The 26,499-nt window shown below is 39.8% G+C and overlaps 1 protein-coding gene across 1 annotated transcript; it reads left to right on the top strand.

The window, feature by feature from the left end:
• The first annotated feature begins 1,683 nt into the window (after nt 1–1,683).
• Nucleotides 1,684–25,578, top strand: cnsta (consortin, connexin sorting protein a). The gene is made up of 13 exons (XM_074612544.1): nt 1,684–1,822; nt 7,393–7,470; nt 7,784–8,137; nt 10,436–11,154; nt 14,638–14,668; nt 16,029–16,115; nt 16,719–16,800; nt 18,067–18,088; nt 18,358–18,424; nt 20,160–20,722; nt 21,169–21,330; nt 22,944–23,097; nt 23,356–25,578. Exons 2-13 carry the CDS (start codon nt 7,458–7,460, stop codon nt 23,562–23,564), a joined length of 2,463 nt encoding a protein of 820 aa, XP_074468645.1. The 5' UTR covers nt 1,684–1,822; nt 7,393–7,457; the 3' UTR covers nt 23,565–25,578.
• The last annotated feature ends 921 nt before the right edge of the window (nt 25,579–26,499 follow it).

Here is a 26,499-nt window from a genome sequence, read left to right as displayed (position 1 = left end):
GACCATGTGGTAGATCTGATTGTCTGCCTTTTTTCAATTAATACAGGGTTTTGGAGAAAGGTTGCTTGGAGGAGTCCACTCTCCACATAGTATTTTGTGAAGCTTTTCATATCTCAATTCATCCAACTGTCCCCAATGCACTGTAAACATTGGCTTTACCAACACCATAAAGTGAAAATAGGTCATTTTAGAGAACACTGGATTAAAGCTGCAGTGGATAAAAATGGAGCAAATAAGATTGAAAGTTATTTTTATAAAACGGTCACTATATCCTGACAGTAATGCATGAGACGGGCATCTGCAAGAGCTGGAGCCTTGCTTTCTCTGAGCAGCTGTCAATCACTCTCAAACTCTGATTAAAAAACGGTCAAACTAGGCAGCGCTGATCAAATATGAATCAATATTCTGTTACTGTAATGCCTATTTCTCTCTTCAGATGTTTTCAGAAACATCTTGTAGTGTACTGTTTAGCTGTAAAATGAGAAAGTTTGTGAGCCATGTTGATCAGTTGAAGAACTACCAAGCACCGCCCACGATCCGGAGCACAGCCAATAGGAACGCTCTCTCTCTGAAATGACCTGTGATTGGCCAAAGTCTCCCGGGCTAGATTTTTAAAGCCTGAAAACAGAGCCATGAGGAGGTGCAGAAGTCTAGTTTTCTCTCAGAGCACTTGAATCACAATATGCTGAAAGGTTATTATGGATTTTTTAGCCTAATGATGCCAAACATATTCTGTTTACTGCAAGTTTAAAGAGAAAAAAGTGAGATTTTCATGTTTTTTTATTATAAAGCAGGCTTAAGTCCTATATAAATACTGTGAAAGTATTGGAACATTCAATCCACAGGGAAATACACACAGCCCGTATTCAGAAATTCTGCATTTGAAACAAGCTGTCAGGATTTCTGCCCATTCGTGATGTCACGAATATACAATATTTAGACCCTTTACACAATTTTAAACGCAAACATTCTAAATGTGTTCCAGTTTATTCCTGGTTGCAGTGTATGTAACCAGGACAGATAATAATGCACACAGTGCACTTTCATAGACTAAGCTACTGGAGTTACCCTGCACTATACTCATTTTTAACCGTCTCTTCTGCACTATATTCACTTTTTTAAAAATCTTGTAACACAGCCTTTACCCTGCACTATACTCAGTTTTAACAATTTTCTTCATCTCCTGGTATTTTTATATCTGGTATATTTTTTTGTAGTTTTTACTTTGCACTACTAACTTCTTTTACTGCCTTTTTACTAACATGTTTTTGCGCTATGGAACTCTGATGCTGGAAAATTGAATTTCCCTCGGGATCAATAAAGTTACTATCTATCTATCTATCTATCTATCTACCTATGTGAATGTCATCAGCTGACAGGAAGTACACATGGACCCAAGCTGTTGCCTAGCAACGCAATTCTGTTGCAATTCCGTCAAAACGGAGCTTTTCAGACAGAGGCTAAATACAGGCATATTCAGACAGACATTATGAGGAAAATAAAGTTGTTTTTTTAACATTACAGCATGTAAACATTTTTTAGTAGAAACACACAATACAAGCATGAACCTGAAAATGAGCATGATATGGGACCTTTAAATGGTTTGCAGTAAATGTTCCTGACGTGTAGTGACGGTGTAGAAACAGCAGATGGCGACAGTGCACCCTCCGCCCACCAGCAGCTCTCAGTGCAGGCCTGATGACAGCAGCGATAGCAACAACCCCCTGCCTGTCTGTCGGTAACACCTACAGTCACTACAACAACATCCCCAGAGCAGCAGTCCGATGCTCGGTCTCCTATCATCCAGACACCCCGTTCAGACGTGAGTACCGGTCCACTGCTTCGTGTCGCAGGAGTTGTAAAAGGTCTAGCTAAGGATTTGAAAGGCAGCATCTTTTCCTGTACAGCAAATGAAGCTGTGTGTGAGAGGTTTTCTCCGCTGGCCAGATGTGTCTGCTCTCACTCAGCTAACGTTAGCTCACGTTAGTTAGCTAGTGTCTCCGTAGTGTTAGCTCGCTGTTCAGCTAGCTAGAGTCAGGTATTACCGGACAGTCGTTAGCATTAGCTCCAGCTATTCAACCGTTTACCAGCAGTCTGATGAATCACTGACGTTACAAGCCTGTCAACGTTAAATCAGCACAGGCTTCAACCGTAACGATAGCGACCAAGCTGATCCCACAATCATCTACTGTTAACGTTAACATGCCAAGCTTTTTATCAAACCTATTAGTTATCACTACTAACTACCAGTTACCCGTTAGTTACCCGTTAGTTACCCGTTAGTTACCAGTTAGTTACCCGTTAGTTACCCGTTAGTTACCAGTTAGTTACCCATTAGTTACTCGTTAGTTACCAGTTAGTTACCCGTTAGTTACCCGTTAGTTACCAGTTAGTTACCCGTTAGTTACCAGTTAGTTACCCATTAGTTACTCGTTAGTTACCAGTTAGTTACCCGTTAGTTACCAGTTAGTTACCCGTTAGTTACCCGTTAGTTACCAGTTAGTTACCCGTTAGTTACCCGTTAGTTACCAGTTAGTTACCCATTAGTTACTCGTTAGTTACCAGTTAGTTACCCGTTAGTTACCAGTTAGTTACCCGTTAGTTACCCGTTAGTTACCAGTTAGTTACCCGTTAGTTACCAGTTAGTTACCCGTTAGTTACCAGTTAGTTACCCGTTAGTTACCCGTTAGTTACCAGTTAGTTACCCGTTAGTTACCAGTTAGTTACCCGTTAGTTACCAGTTAGTTACCCGTTAGTTACCCGTTAGTTACCAGTTAGTTTCCAGTTGCCAGTTATTTACCAGTGAGTTGCCAGTTAGTTACCAGTTAGTTACCAGTTGCCAGTTACGTACAAGTTAGTTACCAATTAGTTACCAGTTACCAGTAAGTTACCAGTTACCAGTAAGTTACCACTTACCAGTTAGCAGGCAGTTACCAGTTAGTTACTAGTTAGCTACCAGTTACCAGTTAGTTACCAGTTACCCGTTAGTTACCAGTTACCGGTTAGCTACCAATTACCAGTTACCAGTTAGCTACCAGTTACCAGGCAGTTACCAGTTAGCTACCAGTTACCAGTTAGTTACCAGTTACCCGTTAGTTACCAGTTACCAGTTAGCTACCAGTTACCAGTTAGTTACCATTTACCAGTTACCAGTTAGTTACCAATTACCAGGCAGTTACCAGTTACCAGGCAGTTACCAGTTAGCTACCAGTTAACAGTTAGTTACCAGGCAGTTACCAGTTAACAGTTACCAGGCAGTTACCAGATAGCTACCAGTTACCAGTTAGTTACCAGTTACCAAGCAGTTACCAAGCAGTTAGCAAGCAGTTACCAGGCAGTTACCAGTTAGCTACCAGTTAGTTACCAGTTACCAGTCAGTGTCATGGTGGAAATGACAGTCCCCGTCTGCTGTCACTTGCTCATGTTTTGACTTCGAGCTCATCAATTTATGTAATATTAGCTAATGTTAAATATATGGACATCTTGTTAAGACACCCTCTTCCCTTTCTAAACAGGTTAGTCACTAAAGTTACACATATTTTAACTGGTTAGCCGAGTTATAGCAAACCTTACTGTAGATACTTGCTGGCCTAAACTGGTGACTATAGTCAACATCAACGGCCCACCTCTTTGAATGACTAGGTGCAATTTACTGCAAATATTTTACGTCTCATTTGCTATATTTTTTAGTGAGTTTAGCTCATTTATAAAACGTCTAATATATCTAAACATAATCAGTGTCAGTTCATGTCATGTTGTTTTTAAGCCCTGCTCCTGTCTGTCTGTATCTCTGCAGTCTGTCTCCAGTCTTTGCAGTGGCTTCTGACAGTACAGGGTCTGTTTCCTCCACCTTTTGTGTTTGTCCTTTTGGCTGAATTCCCCACTCAGTTTGTCCCTTCTTCTGTCTTTCATTATTCATGGTCCCCTGGGGAGTAGGGTGCAGACATAAAGAGGGGAGGGTGGATGGTTGTATGGACAGATGGCTCTGTGGGAGAGGGGCATTAAAGGATACTGTAAACATAAAAAAAACAACAACTACAAAGCATAATAAATATGTATGACAGGTACGGTAACACCTGTGTGTGTGTGTGTGTGTGTGTGTATGTGTAAACTGAAGGTCGTTGTTGCGTAAGCCTTAATGTCACAGTTGTTTGTCATGGCCTGGGACTGTTTTTATCCTCCGGAGGGACATTCAGAGCTCGGAGTAAGAAGGCTCCAAGACAGCCTCACATACAATACTCATTTATATATGTACCTTAAAGCCATTTTAATATCTAGGAAGCAGACTTAGCTTCCCATTTTTGTTATACTGTATATGGGTGTTTCTGCAACTACGGTCACTTTTCACTCTCCCAAATTAAAACAAATCAACCTCTGTGAATTTTACTTTTAACCATCAGAGTATGTAATACATATAAACAGGTACACAACATTACATATAGTATACATGTTTATTTGTTATGGTTTTCATCACTTATTCTTATACTAAATGTCCTTACCACATTACAATAATGTTAATTTTATACATTTTGCTTTTTAAATTTCTATAATATAAGACATTTAAATTCATTTTCATCAAGCTTTGTGCATCATTGCAAATATTGATATAAATTTTTTTTTTGAAAATAAGGGATTTCCTGATTTTCTCTAAACTCCGAAATATTAACCAAGTAACCACAGATGTCAGTCTTCATGCACAAAAAAATATATATAATACATGTATGTTGTTTTTTATGACAAATATTGCAATTCTACTGTCTAATGTCCTTACCGCAACAGCTTTAGGTGTCTCAAGGTCTGCTATGTTAGCTTTGACTATTAGCATCGAAAATACATGAATTCAACGGTAATAGGAAGTTATTTTTTAAATGTAGTTCAAAATACACAATCACTAAGCTGTATGGTAAGGACACACAATAAATACTTCAGGAGAAAAGATGATCTCAAACTTGTTTGATTCTTGATCTTGAGGGTCACCTATGTGGGTGACCCAACCTGTCATCCATATGCTCACTTGCTAACTTCTGTTTCCATAGTTTCAATAGTTTGTTTCCATGTTTGCCGTTGAATAAAACTTTGACTCTAGTATTTGTTCAGTGTTGCGGTAAGGACTGGGACACATTTTTAACATAAATCCCAAATTTCATTGCTGGGACTTAAAAATGCCTTTAGTTGCAGAAACAGCCATATATTGATAAGGCACGTATCCAGAACGTGTTGTCTCATGTAACAATATATAGAGCTGATGATGCAACCTAAACGCAAGAGGGTTATGTCATCCCATAGGTTCTCTCCTCCCTTTAGAGGCAGCAGTGCTGATTTGTTTACTGTCTCATCTCCCAAGATATTTATGTGACATTATATGTGTTAGCATTATAATGTCCATACGAGTTTTAATAAGAATGTGGACATAAGGAATCAAAGTTGTGGTAGGTGTGTTTGTCCTGGCTTTCATTTTTCTGTCTAAATGTTTGAGTCTGAGTCTTACACAGGGTAAATACAGGGTTACAGAAAAAGCAATTAGCTTAGTGCTGCGGAAACCAGGACAGCCATATTCCTCTGAGATAGGCTTTCATTAGCCTGGATGTGTGTGTTTGTGGAGGGCTTGGAGTCAAAATATCACCAACATTAGTAAGACAGTTGTTGTATGTTAAAATGAGTGTTGCCGAAGGATACGGTCATGCATAGTTTAGCCAGGGATAGGGGGCAAAGTCAGTGCAATGTTTTAAGAGTCATTTGTGTGTGTTTGTGGGAGGCACTTTACATAGGGAGGTATTATAGATTTCCATGTGTATATGTGACCGTCTGGAACACTCAAAATGATGACTGCATTTGTTTTAGAGCTGCAACAGTTAATCGATTAATTGATTAGTTGTCAACTATTAAATTAGTCGGCAAATATTGTGATAATTGATTAATCAATTTGAGTAAATATTCAAGAAAATTAAGTGAATATTTTCTAGTTTCTTTACTCCTCTATGACAGTAAACTGAATATCTTTGAGTTGCGGACAAAAAAAAGATATTTGAGGATGTCTTCTTGGGATTTGGAAAACACTGATTGAGATTTTTCACCATTTTCTAACATTTTATAGACCAAACAACTAATCGATTAATCAATAAAATAATGTACCGATTAATCGATAATGAAAATAATCGTTAGTTGCAGCCGTACTGTGTTTACATTGGGTAGTTAAGGTAATGTCCAGAGGTTGGTTGTAAAGAGCAACAGTGACAAAACTACAGAGTTGACAGAGTTTTTGCACCTGTCAGTTTTTGTGATGAATTTATTGCTGAATCAACCGTGAACATAAAGTAAGGCAGTAAAATTAAAAAGTGTGCTATTGCACAATGCTGATTTGCACGGTACACTGATTTACCGGTTTCACAATCTACTGCAACGCCCTGCAATAAATCTACTTTTCACTGTGTCAGAGAAGTGTTGATTTAACTCTATATTCATTTTGGAGGCCGTAGTGTTGTTGTTTTTGATTGCACTGCTGTGGTTTATACTATAGTATTCTGTCTGGCTCATGTATGTAAATAGGGGTGGACAATATGATTAATCGCATCTCAATGTATAGGCCTTATGTCATGCATAACTTTGCCCCTTGTCTCCCTGTGGCATTTCACCTTGTCTTCTATATTCTGGGTTCACATTGTAAATTGTCACTGTTGCTGCTCTTCCCATATCATAAATCCTTTTACAATAAATTAACAGCACCCTAGCCAACTTGTAAATGTCTTAGCGTCTCTCTCTCTCTCCCTTTTTCTCCCCGTCTTGCTCTCTGCATTTAATGTTTCGTGGTATTTCAAAAGCCATTCTCATTGAAATACTTAATTTCTTTTTATAACAAGCCGTTTGTGAAACCTAAATCCTAACAATTTGACATCTAAATTTCCCTTTGAGCTTTATTCTTGTGAGCAAGTAGATGCTGAGTTGACTGATATTGTTATTGACAGATAAGTTGTGGGACACTATTTTGCTTAAGAACTTTTACAGAGTTTTCAGTTATTAGGTTTGTTGTTTATTATGTATATACTGTATATACATATCTATATTATGCATCGTCAGGTTTGTGTCTTAAGAGTCAGCGAAAGTGTTCTGAAATCCCCATAATGTGAAATTACAGTGTACATCAATACAGATTTCTTTGTAGTATTGTACTGCAGTACAAGGTGTTGGTAGGACTGTTACACTCTGAAAGCTTTTTTTAAATCTCTTCCAGGGTTTGTTTGACAACTCAGGAATGATGCCGAACTTGTTTTGTGTCTCTCTCTCCTTCTCTCTCTCCCTCTGTTACCTCTGAGTGGAGTCTGATTTAATCTCCCTTGCTCATACTTTCTGTCATTGACATGTGCCTGTCTTCTGTCTCATTCTCCTTATCTGCAGGCTTCAAGAAGGGCTTGTCTAATAGGCGGCGGCGACCTTCATGCTGAAAGCTCAAACGTTGTCCGATGGATCATGGTGGTGAGAGTTTAAATTTCACTAAAGCATAACACAAAATATAAACTCAAGATCTTTAAGTACAGCAACCTCAAACCACAATATAAATACTAATTGGATTTACAGTAAAATAGCCTCAACTAAAAGCTGTTGAGAATGAGGAAGGCTGGGGGCTGTTTTTTTCTATGCTGTGGTTGCTTTGTCTCAAGTTGCAGTTGACCTTTAAGTATGGAGTCAAAGTCAACTAAATGATATTCATAGGAATTCAATTATTCTTTGATTTTCTTACTTTATTGATATTACTGGAATTCCAACTGATCCTTTATTTTATCTCTAGGTCAGCTTGAGAGGGAGGGCAGAGTAATGTCACAAGTTCAGGTGGGCGGGGCTGACCTCTGTGATAACCTTCCCAGCCCCGAAGCTCTCACTGGCCAAACTCGAAATCTCAACGAGACAAACGCGCTCGCACAGTCTCAAAGTCTCTCTCCTTCACAAAATGAAGAGGCAGAAGGGCTCATACAAAAATCCTCTGTCAACAACAATGGGAGGGACATGGAGGAGGAGGAGGAAGAAGACATTGATGAGGTGATGAAGGAAGATGAAGAGGAGGAGGAATCAGAGGAATCAAGCGGTCTAATTCGCTGTCAGTCTCCTGACACTCCCATGACTGACTCCTCCTATTCAGAAACCGGTAGGAAACATACACACATGAAAGAGAAAGTCATATTATATACACACATGGACATACACTTTCACACACAGTACTGTTTAAACTCATGCTTAGTTTTTGCTAAGTGATACTTCTGTTGGTCATTTGGGGGCAGTAGAACACCACAACACAATACATTTGGCAGATGGTAAAACCAAAGCAATGAGCTGAAAGAGGCTAAAATGCTCTGTAGTGCTGTGGAGTTGCCTGAAAACACTCTGAGATTGTCAACCCAAAAGCCCTTGCCTTAACTTTTTACAGAAAGGACGAGGAAGAAAGCGAGGAGTATCCTGTATGGGATAGAGTATCATGGCAGATAGCTCCAATCCTTTCTTCAGCCAGTTTGAGCTCTTGACATCCGGGAGGTGCTATAGAGTCCCTCTGGCAACTAAAATGGGTTTAAGAAGTCCTTCATCCCAAGTGCCTAACAATAATCTTAACTCAACAAAGTGACTGAGTACCTCTAAGCCACAGACACTGACGTGAATTGTTTTAATGTGTAATATTTTGTGTTTTTAAGTGGTCAGCATTATGGATTTGAGGTCAGTCTGACTGGGGGGTGATTATGTCATTCTGATCACATGACTGAGAGACTGAGAGACACGAGGGAGTGAAACAGGACTAATAAGATGTAAGGAGGCTACGTGTAGCGTGAGAGAGAAAAGGAAATTGAGGAGAGGGATGGATGAAGAGTAAGATAAAAGCACCGGAGGAGAAAAAGAGTAGATAGTAGATCAGTAAACTTTTAGAGAAACTCCCTTCTCGCTAGCCAGACATGGTAATCTGTAACAGTGTTTGTCAAACAAAATCATCGTATGACTCACATTTTTGCACGTCTTCGTTTGCTCACACACAGAAAATTAAACGTCGCTCTGTTGGTAAGCATTGCTCTGGGCCGCTCCAGTGTTGTCACATTTTTTACCAACAGTGTATGAGCTATTATGAAAATGTTAGCTTAACACCGTTCCCATAGTTACATCTGTATGTTTAGTGGGTTTGTGCAATGACCCAAAACTAACTGACATAACTTTGTTTGTTAATGTGTGTGTGTGTGTGTGTGTGTGTGTGTGCGTGGGATTGAGGGGGGAGATATGTTGTATATTTCACTTTTCATCAGGTCAATGTTGACCAACGAATTTGCTTTTTTGGATAATAAAACAAAGATTAATTTGATTTGATAATACATTGGCTGTTAACATCTCCAGTCACTTACAAAGAGTATTAATATACTTGCACAGTGGGTGTTTTAAGAAGGAGTAACTGACTCAGTTGCTCTCTGTGGTTTCTAGAGCTCTCGTCCATCAAAAGACAGGTATTAGCTTATAGCTGTAAAATCATTTCAAACATCTTTCTAAAATCTGAAGCAACCCATCTGTTTTTCTTTGGATTTGAATGAGGGCTGTAAATCGATTTGCATGATTGTCCATAGTTAATTGCGATTAATCGCAAATTAATCACATATTTTTTTTATCTGTGTCAAATGTACCTTAAAGGGAGATTTGTCAAGTATTTAATACTCTTATCAACATGGGAGTGGACAAATATGCTTGCTTTATGCAAATGTAAGTATATATTTATTATTGGAAATCAATTAACAACACAAAACAATGACAAATATTGTCCAGAAACCCTCACAGGTACTGCATTAAGCATACCAAATATGTTCAAATCATAACATGGCAAACTCAAGCCCAACAAGCAACAACAGCTGTCAGTGTGTCAGTGTGTCAGTGTGCTGACTTGACTATGACTTGCCCCAAACTGCATGTGATTATCATAAAGTGGGCATGTCTGTAAAGGGGAGACCCGTGGGTACCCATAGAACCCATTTTCATTTATATTTCTTGAGGTCAGAGGTCAAAAGACCCCTCTGAAAATGGCCATGCCAGTTTTTCGTCACCAAAATGTAGCGCAAGTTTGGAGCTTTATTTAGCCTCCTTCGTGACAAGCTAGTATGATATGGTTGGTATCAATGGATTCCTTAGGCTACAACCTAAAAATTGCAAGTTGCGTTAAAGTGTTATTACCGCGTTAACTTTGACAGCCCTAATTCCTACTTAAACAAGTTGTATATTACTAATTTAGTGAATAGTGGGCTGACTTAATCTTCTGAATGTTGTCTCAAATCTAATTGTCAGTATGGTATTGTAACAGTCCGTTATTCACCTGTGGCCTCAGGAGTTTTAGACAGCTGATCTGTTTGGGAGTCAGCATTACGGTGTCTACAGTTATTCTCTCTCATCTCTCTCTGTTTGTTGCTGTCTTTCTTTCCCTCTGCAGGCAGTCTGTTGGAGGCTCCATATCCTTTCAGCCCTGGGACCAGTCCAGAGCCTACATCCCCTGTCATTCCAGTGGTCAGTCCAGAAACTGCATATCCCATCAGTCAAGTGGAACTGAGCCAGAGTGATGTCAAAGTGGACTCTCATGACACTGAATCAGTTGCCTCCACCACAGGGTCCATTACACTGGGACCCACCTTCACCACGGAGTCTATAGATTCTACGACACTAACTATAACTTCAGACACCAGGCCTACCAGCCCACCTGGGCCTACAGGAGCTACAGACAGGATAGCAAAAAATACTGACTTCACTACAGAACGTCTTACCTCATCCACAGAGCCCGTCTTCAACCATGGGCCCACATGCGCCAGAGGGTTGGCTAGCTCACATGCAGGACCTATCACCTCAACTACAGAGACATTAACAGTAACTTCTTGCATCACGGGGCTCAACACTTCCATCGCTTCCACGCCTGTGAGCGGAACAGCAGGACCCCTTACCTTCACCACAGGGCCTACGACCACCGGTAAAGAATCCAGTACCACCACAGGACCTATAACCTCAAATTGGGAACACATTACCTCCACTCCAGTGGACAAGTGTTTCTCAGTCTCCACCTGCGCCACGGGGCCTCTTCCAAGCCCTGCCCTGCTGGAGTCTCTGGAGGATTTGGCACAAAGGGGAGATGACACTCACCTTCCACAGTACCTTCACCAGGTAACCTGTTTGTCTTATTTTCTGGCATAGTATGTCAGATACCACGAGTAATTCTGTCAGTCACTCACCTGAACAGACACTCTACTCTTTAATGGTTTCTTTAAGTTTTTTTTCTTGCTGTCTTTCTGTCATTTTAGTCTCTACTCTCACACTAGTTGTTAAATCACTGTTATCCACTCAAGCCTATAATCGAAATGGCACTTTGCACCCTAAGGCATGGGTGTCTTCAACGTCTATACACAAACATGTACACACATAAGCCACACACACACTACATAAAAAAACAAACACTCAGTCTGTCTATTCTCGTTTCTCTCTCACACACACTTGCATGACAGGACATGTATGTTATGGGGTGTGTGGGTATTTCTGTCAGTTTGATTTACAAGTGTTTCCACCAGGCACACCTGAGCTATGATTTCTTCCAGGCAAACAGGTGTGTGTGAGGGAGAGGGAGAAAGGGGGGGGGGGGGGGGTAGTGGGAGTATGAGGGTCAAATATCACATTCACGAAACATTAACATTTTTGATAAAATACTGTAGCTAATGATTTCACCATAAAGAGGTGTGTGTGTGTGTGTGTGTGTGTGTGTGTGTGTGTGTGTGTGTGTGTGTGTGTGTGTGTGTGTGTGGACACGCATCTTTATGAGAAAACAGGCATCAGTGTACAAACCTCCTTGTGTGTAAAAACTACCACTAACCGACTGCCCTAGTTAAATTGAACACTATAAGTAGATAATTATTATAACCGATTTTTCTTTTCTTATTATTTCTCATGCAGATTACCATCGAATTGACATTTGTATATTTATTACATGAATATAAGATAATGAAACAGACAGCTTCAATATTTACTGAATTTTATTGACTGTTTCAAAATAGAAAACAGCTGTTTGAAACACTTTTCAAATGAAATTACTGTACTGTGTATAATTCATATACACTATAATACAGTTCTGTATATAAAATATAGCTTTGTGTAGTTAAAATTATAATTGGGCTATAGCCTGAAACAGTATTGTGCTGTTAACAAGTAATAAAGTAATGTCAGTAGTGCAAATAGGCTACCAAGCCCCAGCTTGGCGCTGGTTTCAATGCATTTCTAATTTTTTAGCAGGCCTGAAAATAAACTGTAGTCTATCAATGCCGAACTACGTATTCATAAAATACAGTTTCATGGGAGTGAAGTGTGTATGTATGTATGTATATATATATATATATATATAACACTGTAAGTGGACTACTTGATTGCTCTAAGTGAAATATTACAGCATTTGTGTGATCGCTATAAGTGGTTTACACTGTTTTTGCAGGTTTAATTAAAGTTGGACATTAAAGATCAATAATCTTTTATGATTTACTTTTGTACTGCAGTGCATACCATAATTCTGGGTTCCACCTTACACATCAACCCTGATGTTGAACATATTTGTACACGCTGCTTTTTTGTTTACAGCGTGACGTGACATGACTCACTTGATTGTAAATCAATAAAGATGAAAGGTCATGTAGATGCCCTAAATGCGGCAAAAAAAAAGTTTTTTTGTGTTTGAAAAACACATTTAAAGCTGTATTTTCTTGGTCCTTTTGGACTGAATAGTAAAGGTTCCTGCCGAGTGCTCATGGACATGTCCAAAATCACTGCACTGACAAGTGAATATGATAGGCTAACTATATGCTCGCCTATAGATAATTATTTCTATAACATCCAGTTTAAAAGTGGAATTGAATGTAAGCGTTACTATTTTTAGATTCAGACCTCTGTTAGATGTGTCTTGGATGAATTTATCATTCATACGGTAACTTAACATGTACAGTGGTAGCCGCTAATAAAACAGTATGATAAGCTATTTAAGATATTAGAAAAGACGTAGAGGAAAGCAGGGGTCACAAATACATAGAGGTTTCGAAGCCAACACAATTAACATAAATATAAATCATTGGAGTTGAGAACCAACAGAGAAAGGCAGCGTCAGTGTGGAGGGCCAAAGAATGGACAACTTGTTCAGACTTCATTGAGAACATGTTATGACAAAACTTAAATCAGTTTTGAATTGCAAAAGTGATTTAGTTCACAAACATAATGTGTAGGGGGGGGGAATCGATACAGCATAGTATTGCGATATATGGCAATATTGTATTGATACATGGATGTCACATATCGATTATTATTTAACTATTAACCTCTTAACAATCTGCCGCTATTCTGTATTTCAGAGTTTGTAACAGGCTCAGTCTTAAAGCTAGAGTGAAGATACTGGTATCATGAAACTAGAAAACCTAAGGAATCACTTGGCAAGAACGCTAAATAACGCCCCGAAGTTAGGCTTAATTTTGGCGTGGAAAAATTGGTGTTGTCATTTTCAAAAGGGTCCCTTGACCTCTGACCTCAAGATATGTGACTGAAAACTCTGAGATGAACAGAGTGAAAACTGTATCTCATTAGATAAAACAGATGTTGACAAACTGCATAATTTGCAGTTGAAAAAAATTAATAAATTGCAATATAAATTATCACAATACTCAAGTAAGTGCATATCGCAAAATGTAAAAAATGGAAATAAGATTGTATCGTGACTTACGTATCGTGATAATATTCAATCCTCTTGTGATTCCCACCTTTAGTAATGTGCCAACATCACAAATATTCTCATTAATATTGAAAGGTAGGGGAAAATATATCTAGAAGTGAATATATATTATATTTTTTACCATTTTAGCAGTGTTGGTTTCCATATTTGACTGTACTCTTGATGGATAATATGAGCTTTATCAGTGGTGTAACTGATGTGGAACTATAGTGAAAAAACAGAGGACAAATTCAAACTCTCTGTTTCTGAAGCGTGTCAGTACAGTTACCTATAAAGGTCATTCAGTCGTCACCGCCCCTCACTTCATTAGAAATACAAGAGCTTTGTATGCCCTCCTTTCCTCCTCCTCTCTCTCTCTCTCTTTCTCTCTCTCTCTCTCACACACACACTCACTTCTCTTGTTCTGAGATCAGCTGAGCAGCATGAAAGCGACACTTGCTGAAGAGAGGTAGAGTGTCTACCATGGTCTCTCGTTTTTCTGTCTTGCTGTGTGTCTTGCTTTTCACTCTCATTTTCACTCTGTCTCTCCTAAATGCTAGGGACTTGCTTAACTGCTTAACTGTTTTATTGTGTTTGTGATTATGTTTGTGTTTGTCATAGTTAATGATTAAAGAAGTCATTGCAGCAGTAGCAGAACATTTACAGCTCTGTGTAGTGTGGTGTTTCTATGTCCTATATTTGCGTGCTTTCTACCTGTTTTCTTGAACTTTGTCAGATCAAATTTTTCTATGACTGATCCTGTCTCATGTTCAAGAACCACTGTACATGAGGAATAGATTTAGTCTGGTTTAAACCTCTATCGAGCCAGTTGATAGCTGATTTCTGTTTCTGTGACATAACTGGTGTAACTTTATTAAAAGTTGTAATGTCTCTCTCTCTCTCTCTCTCTGCAGATTGCCGAGGCCTTTGTCCTTCACGAAGACTGTATCCTTATCATTAAGTTGGTGTGTGTGTCTGTGCATTTTAATTTGTGCTATGCGTGTCATACGCTTGCGTTAACCTTGCTGTGTCTTTGGCTAACTACTACTTGTCTATGCTTTCTAATCTGCATCATTTAACACACTGGATTTAGAGTTTGAGGATTTGTAGTGATTTGCACTAAAGTTTCAGTGGATTACCTGAAGCCTCTCTGACTTTACAGACAGTGTGGATAAAAAAAGAGAGCAAGAGATAGAATAGACGGAGGAGAAAAGAGTGAAAAAGACCTTGTGAAAACAGAGAAGGTGGTAATAGAAAACATCGAACAGAGAGAGACGATAAAGCATGAAAGAGATAGAATAGATAAGGAGAACATGAAGAGGGGTAATTACAGGAGGTGATACACAGAGAGGAAAAGCACCAGTAGCTGAGCTGGCTTATACAAAATGCCCAGAGGCTCACAAAGTAGAGAGGCAGAGAGAAAGTAGACGCATACACAGAGGGAAGATAGATACTCTGATTAAAACGTGACAGGAAAGAAAACTACCGTATGTTGCCAAAACAATATACTTGTCAGCTGAGGGAAGATTGCAGATAATTTCCGAGTAAAATGATGATTATCAACACTCCTAAACAAAGCCATTCACGGGATTGGACATCCCCTGTGTTGAAACTATATGATGCTAATCAGCTGAACGTTTGAGCTGTTTGCAAATCAAAAGGTTCTTTGTTCCTGTTTTGAAATGTCGATTGTCACTGTACAGTGCATACACACAACCTAAATGCTTTGCAGACACACTCACAGAAAGAGACACTCTTATACAAATACACTCAAACACTTACAGTCAATAAATGCAAAGCATAAAACAGAGTAGGTGAAAAGGAGGAAGAAAGGCAGGAGAGCGAGCATGAGAAAGAGTTGGACATTTTGACAGGTTTAATGAGAGGAAAGAGTGGGAGGGAAGAAATAAAAGAGTCAAAGAGAAGGGAAGCTTAGCTATGTCATGCATGTATAGAGGGTTAGTTAGTTAGAGAGAGAGGGAGAGAGAGAAAGCATTTAGCCATGTCAAAGAAGGATTGTGTTCTGGCTGCTCATATCCATAAACATGAGAGACTGCATCCTGGAGCGCTTTCTCCCTCTATCTCTTTTGGCCCGACTCTATTTCCCCTTCTCCTCCTGCCTTCGTCTCTCTTTGTCCCTCTATTTTGTCAGCCTCACTTTCTTTTCTCCCTCTCAGCTGTAATGCAGAAATAAGAGTTTTAGAGTTGATGCATTTGTTGTTATTTTTTAAAGCAAACAGTTCCCTCTGTTCCCTGTAGGGCATGTGTGTGTGTATTTATGTGTTTCTTAACCAGACTTTATCAGACCAGAAGGCGTTATGGTGCATCCAACTAGAGAGAATCTATCACCAGAGAGTATTGGACAACCTGAATGCACTACAAGAACAGTGGGGTAACACACATTTACACACAGCACACATGCATGACATGCAGATATACACAAACATAGTGTATATTTCTAAACAAAATACTTATTCATTATGATACAAATGTATTTTTTTCTGGATCCTGTCTTTACAGCAGGGTTTACATTTGAAAGTCTCTAAAGGACTCTCTAGAAGCTATAGAAGTAGGAGTCTTATATTAAGGAATCAGTGATATTCACATGAAAAGAATAAAATATGACAGTAGTAGCAGTATGTACAAGAATTTTATACAGACTACACTTGTAAATTGAATAAGTATTGTACTATATAACAGCTGCACATGGGCTTTACATGTTACTGAATATCATCCTTGTCATTATATGTGCCCACATGCACAGCTATCAAGCATAAAACTACTGAAGCCTGCTATGACTGCAGCCTCTGTGTCTCACCCAGTGGTTCCCAATGATGTATATTTAATGTAGTTTCAGTGATCATATAATTTATATTACATAAGGAAACATTCAGGATTATGGAGCTAGATTGCATTATTGCGTACAGCTCAGCTCTTAGAGGCTTCCTCATAGTAACAATGCTTTTAACTCCCTGTGTCTCTCCATCTCTCTCAGAGAGTCAGTGTAGAAGTTCTTCCTCCGACCTGGCAACCCAACATCTGGACACTCTTAAAAACATCTGCCAGACGCACAGTCGGTCAGTCTGCATGCATGTGTGTGTGTTTGTGTTTACTCTTTCAGGGCTCAAAATACCTCATGCATTTGCACAGTATTGCATGTAAAATTTTAGCTGGGCACGCAATTCTCAGTTCTACATGCACCGGTGCACGCAACTGGGTTGTCAACTCTCACTCATTGAACGTGAGAGTCACACAATTGACACCTCTCACACGCTCTCACGGCACACGTCCATTTTCTCATACAGTGAAAAACAAATTCAGAGCTGATAACGTAACCTACATGCCTGTAAGGGATGAACAGAGTGCGCTTGGTGGATCCTGTTGGGTCTCTAAACTATGGTGTACGGTCATAGACCTGCTCTATATATAAAGCGTCTTGAGATAACTTCTGTTGTGATTTGACGCTATACAAAAATAAATTGATTTGATTTGATTTGATTTGAACAGAGATCAAATGGATAGTTAAGATTGAATACAAACATATTTACCCACCTGTCAGACTGTTTCTTTAAATATACAGTTTGGTAATGTTACCTACAACACGTGTGGTGGCATATTTGCAAGTTGTTGCAATATTCCAGAAAATGTTGATTTCACAGCACAATAATCGGTTGACTGCAAATTTGCATATTAATATCCTCTATTATGCTTCTGTAATAAAGAGTTTGTGTTTGTGTGTTTGTGCGTGTGCGTGTGTTGTTTGGTGAGGAGTGTGTGGCGTGTGTCTGTTGTGGGCTGTGCTCATGCAAGTGTAACAAATTAGTCAAGTCCACCTTGGCATTTTTCAATATTTAATAGGAAGTCCGAAGTGTAGTTGCCAGACACACACCCTCTCACACCGTAAACTCACCTGCATATGCTGTATGCACCCAGACAGGTGGAGTGTGTGTTTGTGTGTGTGTGTGTGTGTGTGTGTGTGTGTGTGTCTCCGTATAACTATGAGCATGTATATCTTTGTGTGTGGTGAGCACTGCAGTGATAGTTTAAACATATGGCCCTTTGCTGCTGCTGTTGCACTTTCAGACATTTGAGCCATCACACTGCTAGGGTTTCACTTCTCTTAGCTCCTGCATGCACACACACATACACACACAGAGTCTCACACACACACACACACACACACGCGTTGTAATAGCCAGGGAAATGTGTTCTAGCTAATATTAGATGGGTGGAGTAGAGAGGGGTCGCCTATCTCTCACGTCTTCATTTACTGAAACCAAGAACAGACCTTCAGTACTCTCACCATCTCACTCTGTCTCTCTCTCTCCCTCTTCTGTTCATAGACCAGGATCTAGAGATGCTGAGGTAAGACCTTCATAATTTTTTGTGTGTGTCTGTGTGTATTACAGAGAGAATGTACATGAATATGAGATGAAGACAGAATTAATGTATTTTGCATTTGAAATGACTGATGTTGCATGTAAAATGTCTATTAAGTGTCCATGGTGAACACTTCTGTTAAGTTTAGTGTGCATGTACCCAGGGGTTACATTTGAAATAATGTGTAGCATTACTAAACTGTGTAGTGTATGTACATGCATTATGTATATTTATGTGTGTGTTTGTGTGTACAGTGTGCATCTCTGGACCTTTTGAGGCCTACATTTGAAGGAGGTGGTGCACTGCCTTCATGTACCTCAGGTGAGTGAGTGTATTAATGTCATGTGAGGGTAGGAATGGGCTAACTCAAAGTGCACATACTAGCTTTTTCCAAAGCTTTCAACTGAAGAGAGAATGTGTCTTCAGCTGCATCTCCTGATTCAGTTGAAAGTTTTGGAAAAAGTTAGCAAGCAGACCTGAACTTTCATGCTCATCTCGTGAAATGCTTTGTAAAGTGGTCGTTATGTGGTCGTAAGTTATAATGCAAGTCATGTGTGATTTGTAGTAATTAGGCTAAGGGATGCAAAACCACCGGTATGCTGCAGAAAGCTCTTGTTTAAGAGAATTTTAATCTTCTGACATTTTTGTATGGTCTCACTCAGTGAAATGTTTTAGTAATCTGACATTAGGGCAAAGTCTGGAATAGTTTCTCTTCACACTGTACTGTGTAAATGTGTGAATTGCATGCACTCAGTAGCTTTGCTGTACCTTACTGTTGAGGAGAGAGACAGGACATAGTGATGATGATTAGTTTTACTTCCACACACACTCACACATCAGGGCTCAACAATAAGGACTGCCCGTTTGCCCCGGGCAAGTAAAATTCCACGTCGGGCTAGTAAATCTAGCAACTCACGGAGCTGATGATGGAAGTAGCGAAGGTGTAAGCCATCTTGATTCCTTCTCATCTCTGATAAGAGTTGCATATGCGCAGTACCGATCAGGCACTCGCGAGAAAATGGTGGCGGGTAAAGACAGAGTTTATGAGCTGAAGTGCAAGCGAGCATTTCAATTATCCTGGAAACAGAAATTTAGTTGGACGTCTTTGAGGATTTGAGCGAAACTCCATATTACTTTACTGAACTTCAGTCTTTGTTGTTATTTGACAACTGCTAATATATAAAACAACTTGCATAGGGGCAAGTAAAAATTGACTTTGGGCAAGAAGTTTTCTGACCCACTTGCCTGACCAGGCAGTGAAAAAAAACATTTATGTTGAACCCACATGCTCACACACACACACACACACACACACAGCAATGTGATGGACTGCAAGGATAAGGATTTTTTTATTAAATCAAGAGAACGTGTTTAATGTAGCTGTGGTTCACTGGTGGTGGTGCTCTCAAATACTCACACACTAAACACGTTCTGTTAACACAAAAGCACTCAAACTGCCTTTACACACTTCTCTATACTCCATTATCACATGAAATTTCACTTTAAGGGTTTATTTGACACTTTTGTTTTGCTCAGACTCGTCTTGTTTACTTTGCCGGCTTCCACTATGGACATCCCATATACTGTCTGCTTTTTGTTTTTTTTGGCACATGTAACATTTGTGGACTCCCAGATATGGTTTACTGTTCATGTTGACACACTTAAGAAGTTTGTGATACCACATGGAAAACAAGGGATCTTGATTGGTGTATTTTTGTTCCAGTTGGTGGTTCATATTTTAAGAAATAAAATACTGCTACATCCACATGTTTCAGGCAATGGATACATGGAAAGTGAGTTGCAAGCAGCTCCCACTGCAGTGTACACTGTGAGTGTAACTGTGTTGAAAAGATGTATTTTAAGAGGTCTATGTCTGTTGAGCACCTTGGGTTTGTATATGAGAGCAATTCTCCCTGCATATAGTAATGAAATCACTGTCACTGTGGACCATTTATTATGATTCTAGTGACATGAACTAGGAAAGTTCAAACTCCACCAAGAGCATCCAACTCTCTTTATTTAATGCTTAAAACCTTTTTCTGTTTTTTTCATCCAGTCCATCAGGTAGACGAAGGGATGGAGCAGAGAGCCCAAGACTCCAGCCATCCAGTCACACCCTCCATTAAATTGACTGATGGGCTCAATTCCCCTGAGGTCTCAGAACAGGACAGGGAAGACCCAGACAGGGAAGTAGAGGGGAGGGACTGTTTCCATGGAGATCAGCTGACTGACAAGCAAGGCAGCGATAGAGAGGGAGGAGAGGCAGAAGGAGGGGTAGAATACACCATTTCAGCCATAGGAAATGGGCTACACCCCCCTACAGCTGGAGAAATGGATCAGTCCAAGCCCGCAGAGCAGCAGGGAGGAGATTTAGGTCCCGCACAGGAAAAGGAGGCAAAAGGGGACGAAGAGAAGAGGGACGTGGAGGAGGCGGCCGAGGCTTTGGAGATGGAGGATGAGGGAGAGGAGGAAGAAGAGGAGGAGAGGCAGAAGGAAAGAGACTCTTCTCTCTGTCAGAAAGCTCTCTCAGTGGAGACTCTGGGCAGTGGGGCAGAGGTGGAGGTACAACAGCTGCACCAGGAAGCCCTAGCTGAGGAGAAGCTACATGAGCAGACCCAGGTACATACAGCATCACAATCTGTAAATCAAAGTAAATATTGAGAAATACAATTTATATATAAGTCTGTCATTTATGTTATCTGTGAGTTTCTAGTTTGTTTGTTTTGGCAGTAATGACTTGACAGGACCAGTATCATATTTGTTTTCTCCTGTTGATTACTACAGCTCATGCTAACTACTCAGTTCCACTATTTTTCTTAACAAAATATTGTTGCTATTACTGGAAATACAAAGTGAATCACTTCCTCCATTCCAGATTACTATTTCCTGGAAACAACCTCAGCTTTCACTTCACAGCTTTCACTAACACACATACGTTGAAATGGCTTCAATCAGAATTGTGTTAACGCAGTCTAATAGAGAGTAGAGCGACAAAATGGGTTACTGTCTTCCCAACTGTATATTGATATGTAAGTTATAACTGCATTTCATTATCACTGCACTAGGAGGCCCATCTTCCTCAAGAGGCTCACATGAAGCAGCAGGAGCAGGATGAGGAGGAGGGGGAAGAATGGGAGGAAGAGGAGGAGTACGAAGTAGAGCAAATTGACATCATCACAGGAGCTGCCACACTGGATGACATGGCTAAACTCATCACTATACAGGAGGTGTGTACGTTCTCATGCTTTCCTGTCGATGAGTAACGGAGAGTATCCTTGTCAGACTTTTCATGTTTAGCAAATTATGTTACATTTAATTTGTTGGATATCTATGGGCATTTGTTGATGAATTTGCTCAAATGCTGGTGTGTGTGTATGCAGCGTTAGGGTTACTTGTACAAGTATATATATAACCTGTTACGATTTGTCACATGTTGTCTTCCTCTCAGCCTAAGAGTCTAAAATAATAACTATTGATCTCAACAAAACCACACTGGAAGAGCCGCAGACACATTTAAAGGAATAGGCGATTTGTCATTCATTTTAAGGTTTCTGTCTGTCTGTGTCTGCCCATCTAGGCCCTTTATAATGGACTGTGCAGTGCCCTGTTGAGCAGCTCTAATGGTATTGCGGAGCCATTACTGTGCTACCTCAGGCTATAGATTTGTTTTGCAGATATGCGGACATTCAAATCTTCCATACTGAGAGAATTAGACTTGGAGAGAAAATTGACTGAAAATGCCATGCATCGTGTCATGCACATGCGATTTCAGCATCTAGCAGGATTACTGTGTTGTTATTCTGATATATTTCAGAATGGATGGATGGATACTAGGGTTGGCTGGGTTTGGGTTTGAAATATTTTCAACAAATTCTCTTTTACTTTGGATTCGTTCGAAGTTCGAACTTGATTTGGGGGAAAAAGTGACAACTCAGTGGGGGGGGGGGGGGGGGGGGGGGGGCTCAGTGGTTGATGATGAAGCCCAACCCTAATGGATATCTCAATTTGGTTTCATATTTGTGTGCGGCGTGTTGAGAAAAAAACTGAAATTCTGGATTTATTCAACATCGATTGTTTCATTGGTTGGCTTTACGCTCAAGTGCTGGTTACTGACTCATTTTCAGAGTTAAATCTCTGTAAAAGAGAGGAACAGGCAGAGACATACAGTAGGTGTGGTGAGGTGTTTATTTCATTACAGAGTTAACAGGTGCATTTTGAACAATATTGGACTCATAGCACAAAGAAGTTCTCAAATCTGCTTCCCATTTAAAGGTTCATAAACTACAAGGTTTAGTCACCAATATGGAAGTTACTACTTATCTGTGATCAGTCATTCAGTTGTTTACTTTCACATTTATGAGCCTGAATAAGGGAGTCATCTCACAAGTTCTGTGTCAGGCAGCAGGTGGACGACTGCACTATGACTACATTATGTAATGTTAAGCAGAAGTATTGCACAATATGACAGGTACTCTGCCTGGCCTTGATACCACTTGGGCAAAGTTCATTTGCAGTCGTTTTATGTATTTTTAGCACTTTTGCGTTGATCCTGGGATGATCGCTGGAGGTCTAATGTCCATAACTTTTCTCATAGGGAATTAGTGCCTGGTACTGTATGAAGGTAAATGACTGTAAATCTGTTGGAGGGAGCATCGATAGTGAGATTTAAAGTTGAATACTGCTGATTGTGAGATGTACTGACACCTGGTGGACATGGCTGGTGAGGTTGTCAGTGTCTGAACAGACAGATCAAACTGTGTTTTGGTATAAATAGAAATCATGTTATGATGATATAAATGTCTGTGCTTCCTAATATCTCTTTTTTTTTTCTGCTCATCAGATGTCTCCTGCCTCTGGCCTGGTTTCCATATTGAAGAAGCGACACGTTTATGTGGACAACGTCAGTGTGTCTGCCAGCTTGGAGCCTCAACCTGACCAGATCTCTGCCAAAAGACGCGTCCGCTTCAAAGTCCCTGATGACGGCTATGAGCAGGGTGTGTTTGTGTATTTATTGCCTACGGGTCAGAGATTGGAATCTCTCTCCATAAACATGGAATTTGTGAATTGCCTCACCATAAGTGAGCTAGTTTGTAACGTTAAATTTAAAACTAGGTAACTTATACCAAATGTACAAATCCATTGCGTCAACATTGTCAAAAATAGTAGATGAATTAGCTCGTCTTTATTATTAATCCACCGCTCTGTAACTTCCCTCCAACTATCTCTCTCCCTCCATCTCTCCTTCTCTGTAGATGTCGGCGGTGGAGACTCCTGCCTGCTTCTCTTCCTGCTTTGTCTGGTTACCGTGGTGATCAGTGTGGGTGGCACCGCCCTTTACTGTGCCCTGGGCGATCCCCACTCCTCAGTCTGTCAGGACTTCACCAGGAATGCGGACTTCTACATTGGCCAGATACAGAGCGGGATAACTCACATCCAACACTGGTTTTCCCCCGGGTCATAGCAGCAAGCAGTCTGTAATCACATGTGGAGCCGCTGGCCGTACTGTTTATCACTGAAGGCTCCGGCAGGCCCTGCTACTTCCTGGGACAATGTTCCTGAGGTAATGGCGCCAGGAAGCTGCTGCAGTCCCTTCCGCTATGTGGAGCAAGTGGCTATTATGCTGCCTAATTGGCTTAACGATTCTATCAGATACGGTTGGCATTTATAAGCCTGCTCTACTGCATTTTTAATGCTCTTTGAATACAATCCCAGGGTTCATTGAGCCTACAAGTCATAGGTCAGATGTCCCTTTACAACAGGAGCTTGAAAGGGAAAGTAGAGCAGAGAGAGAAAGAGGATTAACTGGAGAATGGAGACGGCATAACAGAAGAAGAACTGACCTGCGCCCCTCTCGATCCTGTCCAGATTAAATAGGTTATAAATTCTCAAGCTAGGTTTAGACATTTATAATGTGACTCAAGTGTCCTATTGAACCAGCTTTGCGCTGTCTCCGCACACATTCACTGTCAGCCAGTGATACTTAAGCTTCAAAAGTCACTGGAGGATAAATCCACCACGACTGGATACAAACTTTCACTGACTTCTCTGATACTCAACTCCCTCAGTTAAGAATAAGAACAAAGTAATAACAGCTGCAGCCCACAGAGATGTAGAAATGTATGTACAATGTATAGTTTGTTAACTGAGGGGGAAAAGAGATGCTCTCTCTACACACACACACACACACACACACACACACACACACACACACACACACACACTGCACAAAGGGGAAGTGGCCCAATGGGCATTTTACAAACTGCTGCAACCACTAGTGTTGCTTTTATTGTTGACTTTTTTAAAATCAAAAATGAAATTTTAAAATGAACAAAGCATTCTGTGGTCTACTACTTGGAATGAAATCATTATGTCTTAATCAACTTTTGAATGAATGTTTGGAGTTTAATGTTAAACTTTGTGTCACCTGTGGGGCATTTATGTATTATTCACATTTGACATGTCGCTGCCCTTTTCTCTACAACTCTTTTGCAGTGAGCTGACATGGCTGCCACTGGGGACTAAGAAGTCCAAACTACCCGTTTATGGGTTTCAATGAGCTACTGTAGATTTAGCTTTGTGTAGCATATGCAACATGTACAGGAACACAATGCACCTCTGTATATATTGTCAGAAGAATGTTTTGACATGTTGCACATAAGACTGGTACGATTTTTTTTTTTTTTTTTTTTTTAAAGATATTGCAATATTTCTACAGGAATTGTGGTGTTGGTCCTGGACTAAACGCAGGCTTTACATGATTTGATCAGAATCTAAAAAATATCCACAAACAGTTTTCAGGTTCAGTGTGAAAGGTTCATGCCAGTGAACATCAGTTATGCACAGATAACTTGAACATAAAACACTCAACTCTTAAGCGGGTCTGGCTATGTATGGAATATTTCTGTAAAACATATAAATGAGAATTGTACAATTAATGTAGGAAAGAAATAATTACTCAGTGTACTCTATCAGTACCGGCCTTGATGTCGATGGGATCATTTGAAGCTCTGTCTGCCTGTGTGTTTGCTTCTCTTGGGGATTATGGGCATCACCCTCAGTGTGTGATTGTCAATGTTTACTATTTGTTTTTTCCAAAAGAATGATTTTTGCCACCACTTGGCCTCCTCATCTAGTTAACATTTGACATTTCTGTTAATATGTGTCTAATGTGTTCATCATCTGCTGAGTCCTGGTTTGATTTCTGGGTGGAGAACTGAGACAGGAAAAAAGGCTTACACTTTGTCAATGAAACCAATCCTTTATTCTAACGCCAGTGCTTTAACTCTCATTTCTAATCATTTTAAAGCAAACTTTATTTGGGTCATTTTACTGCTTAATCTCACTTTTTGCCTAGTCAGGCATCCATACTCTTTACGTGTCATTTCAACATATTGCAATGTTTGGTGTCCTGTGTTAGTCATCTTTACTTTCATGTGGTGTAGTAGTCAATGCCATGAAAACTGCCCTAGAAAAACCATGTATCTCACAGAGGTCTTAATTGTCAGGATGTCCGAGATTCAAGTGTCTTACTTATGCATTTATAACAGTTCAAGATAAAACCGTGTTGTCTTTCTCTCATGGTGTGTCACTCACAAGAACCTGAAAATTAGTTTGAGAAGTGAGGTTTTCCCGGGACGTATGGAGTGGTAGATTGATTCTTGTTTTTATTTGCACATGTCGTCTGGCTGGTTCAGATGACCATCGCTCAGAAAAAAACTCTTATTTAATCTTCTAGATGATATTAATTATTTATAATACGAGGGATGTCAAGTGTAGCCGGTTAAGAAAAAAAAAAAAAGATCTTTTGCATTTGTTTTTTGTTTTCTTCGCTTGATTATTGTCATCACACAACAGATTTTTCATCTCTTATATCACCATTGTTCTTAAGGAGGCTTTGACAGAGAATTTCTTATTTTATAATGGAACTCTTCTGAATACCATCATCAGGGTTATTTATTTTCATCAATTTTCCCTTATCAGTTCCTGAAGAGGATTTCAAACTGGTGAGTCCTTCTCATCTTCTTCACACACAGATTTCTAAGAGTTCACATTTCTTCCATCGGTAATTATTGGATATATTCTCATTTGTTTTACGCAGTTGGTTTTTAACAGAACATTCAGAAATGAATGAATGAAAAGTCATGTTTTTTGTGTATGAATCAGTACTGTGTACCACTGAGATTCGCCTGAAGCAAGGCGTTTTATGAATTGTTTGATGAATTATTCTTTCACTTTGTTCTTACAGATTGTAATAGGGACATGAGGTTTTTATTTTGTTGTTAAAAAAACACTTCTTCCCCGTTGTCTCCTGTTAAAGCCATTGGAAAAAAGTTGTTTGTGAGCCTCCATTTTGTCTGTCCTGCAATAACACTGGCCGCTGTTAGTGTTCATACAGT

This window comes from Sebastes fasciatus, chromosome 2, assembly GCF_043250625.1.
Source record: "Sebastes fasciatus isolate fSebFas1 chromosome 2, fSebFas1.pri, whole genome shotgun sequence".
Lineage (NCBI taxonomy): Eukaryota > Metazoa > Chordata > Actinopteri > Perciformes > Sebastidae > Sebastes > Sebastes fasciatus.
This window is presented reverse-complemented; position numbering and strand designations above follow the sequence as displayed.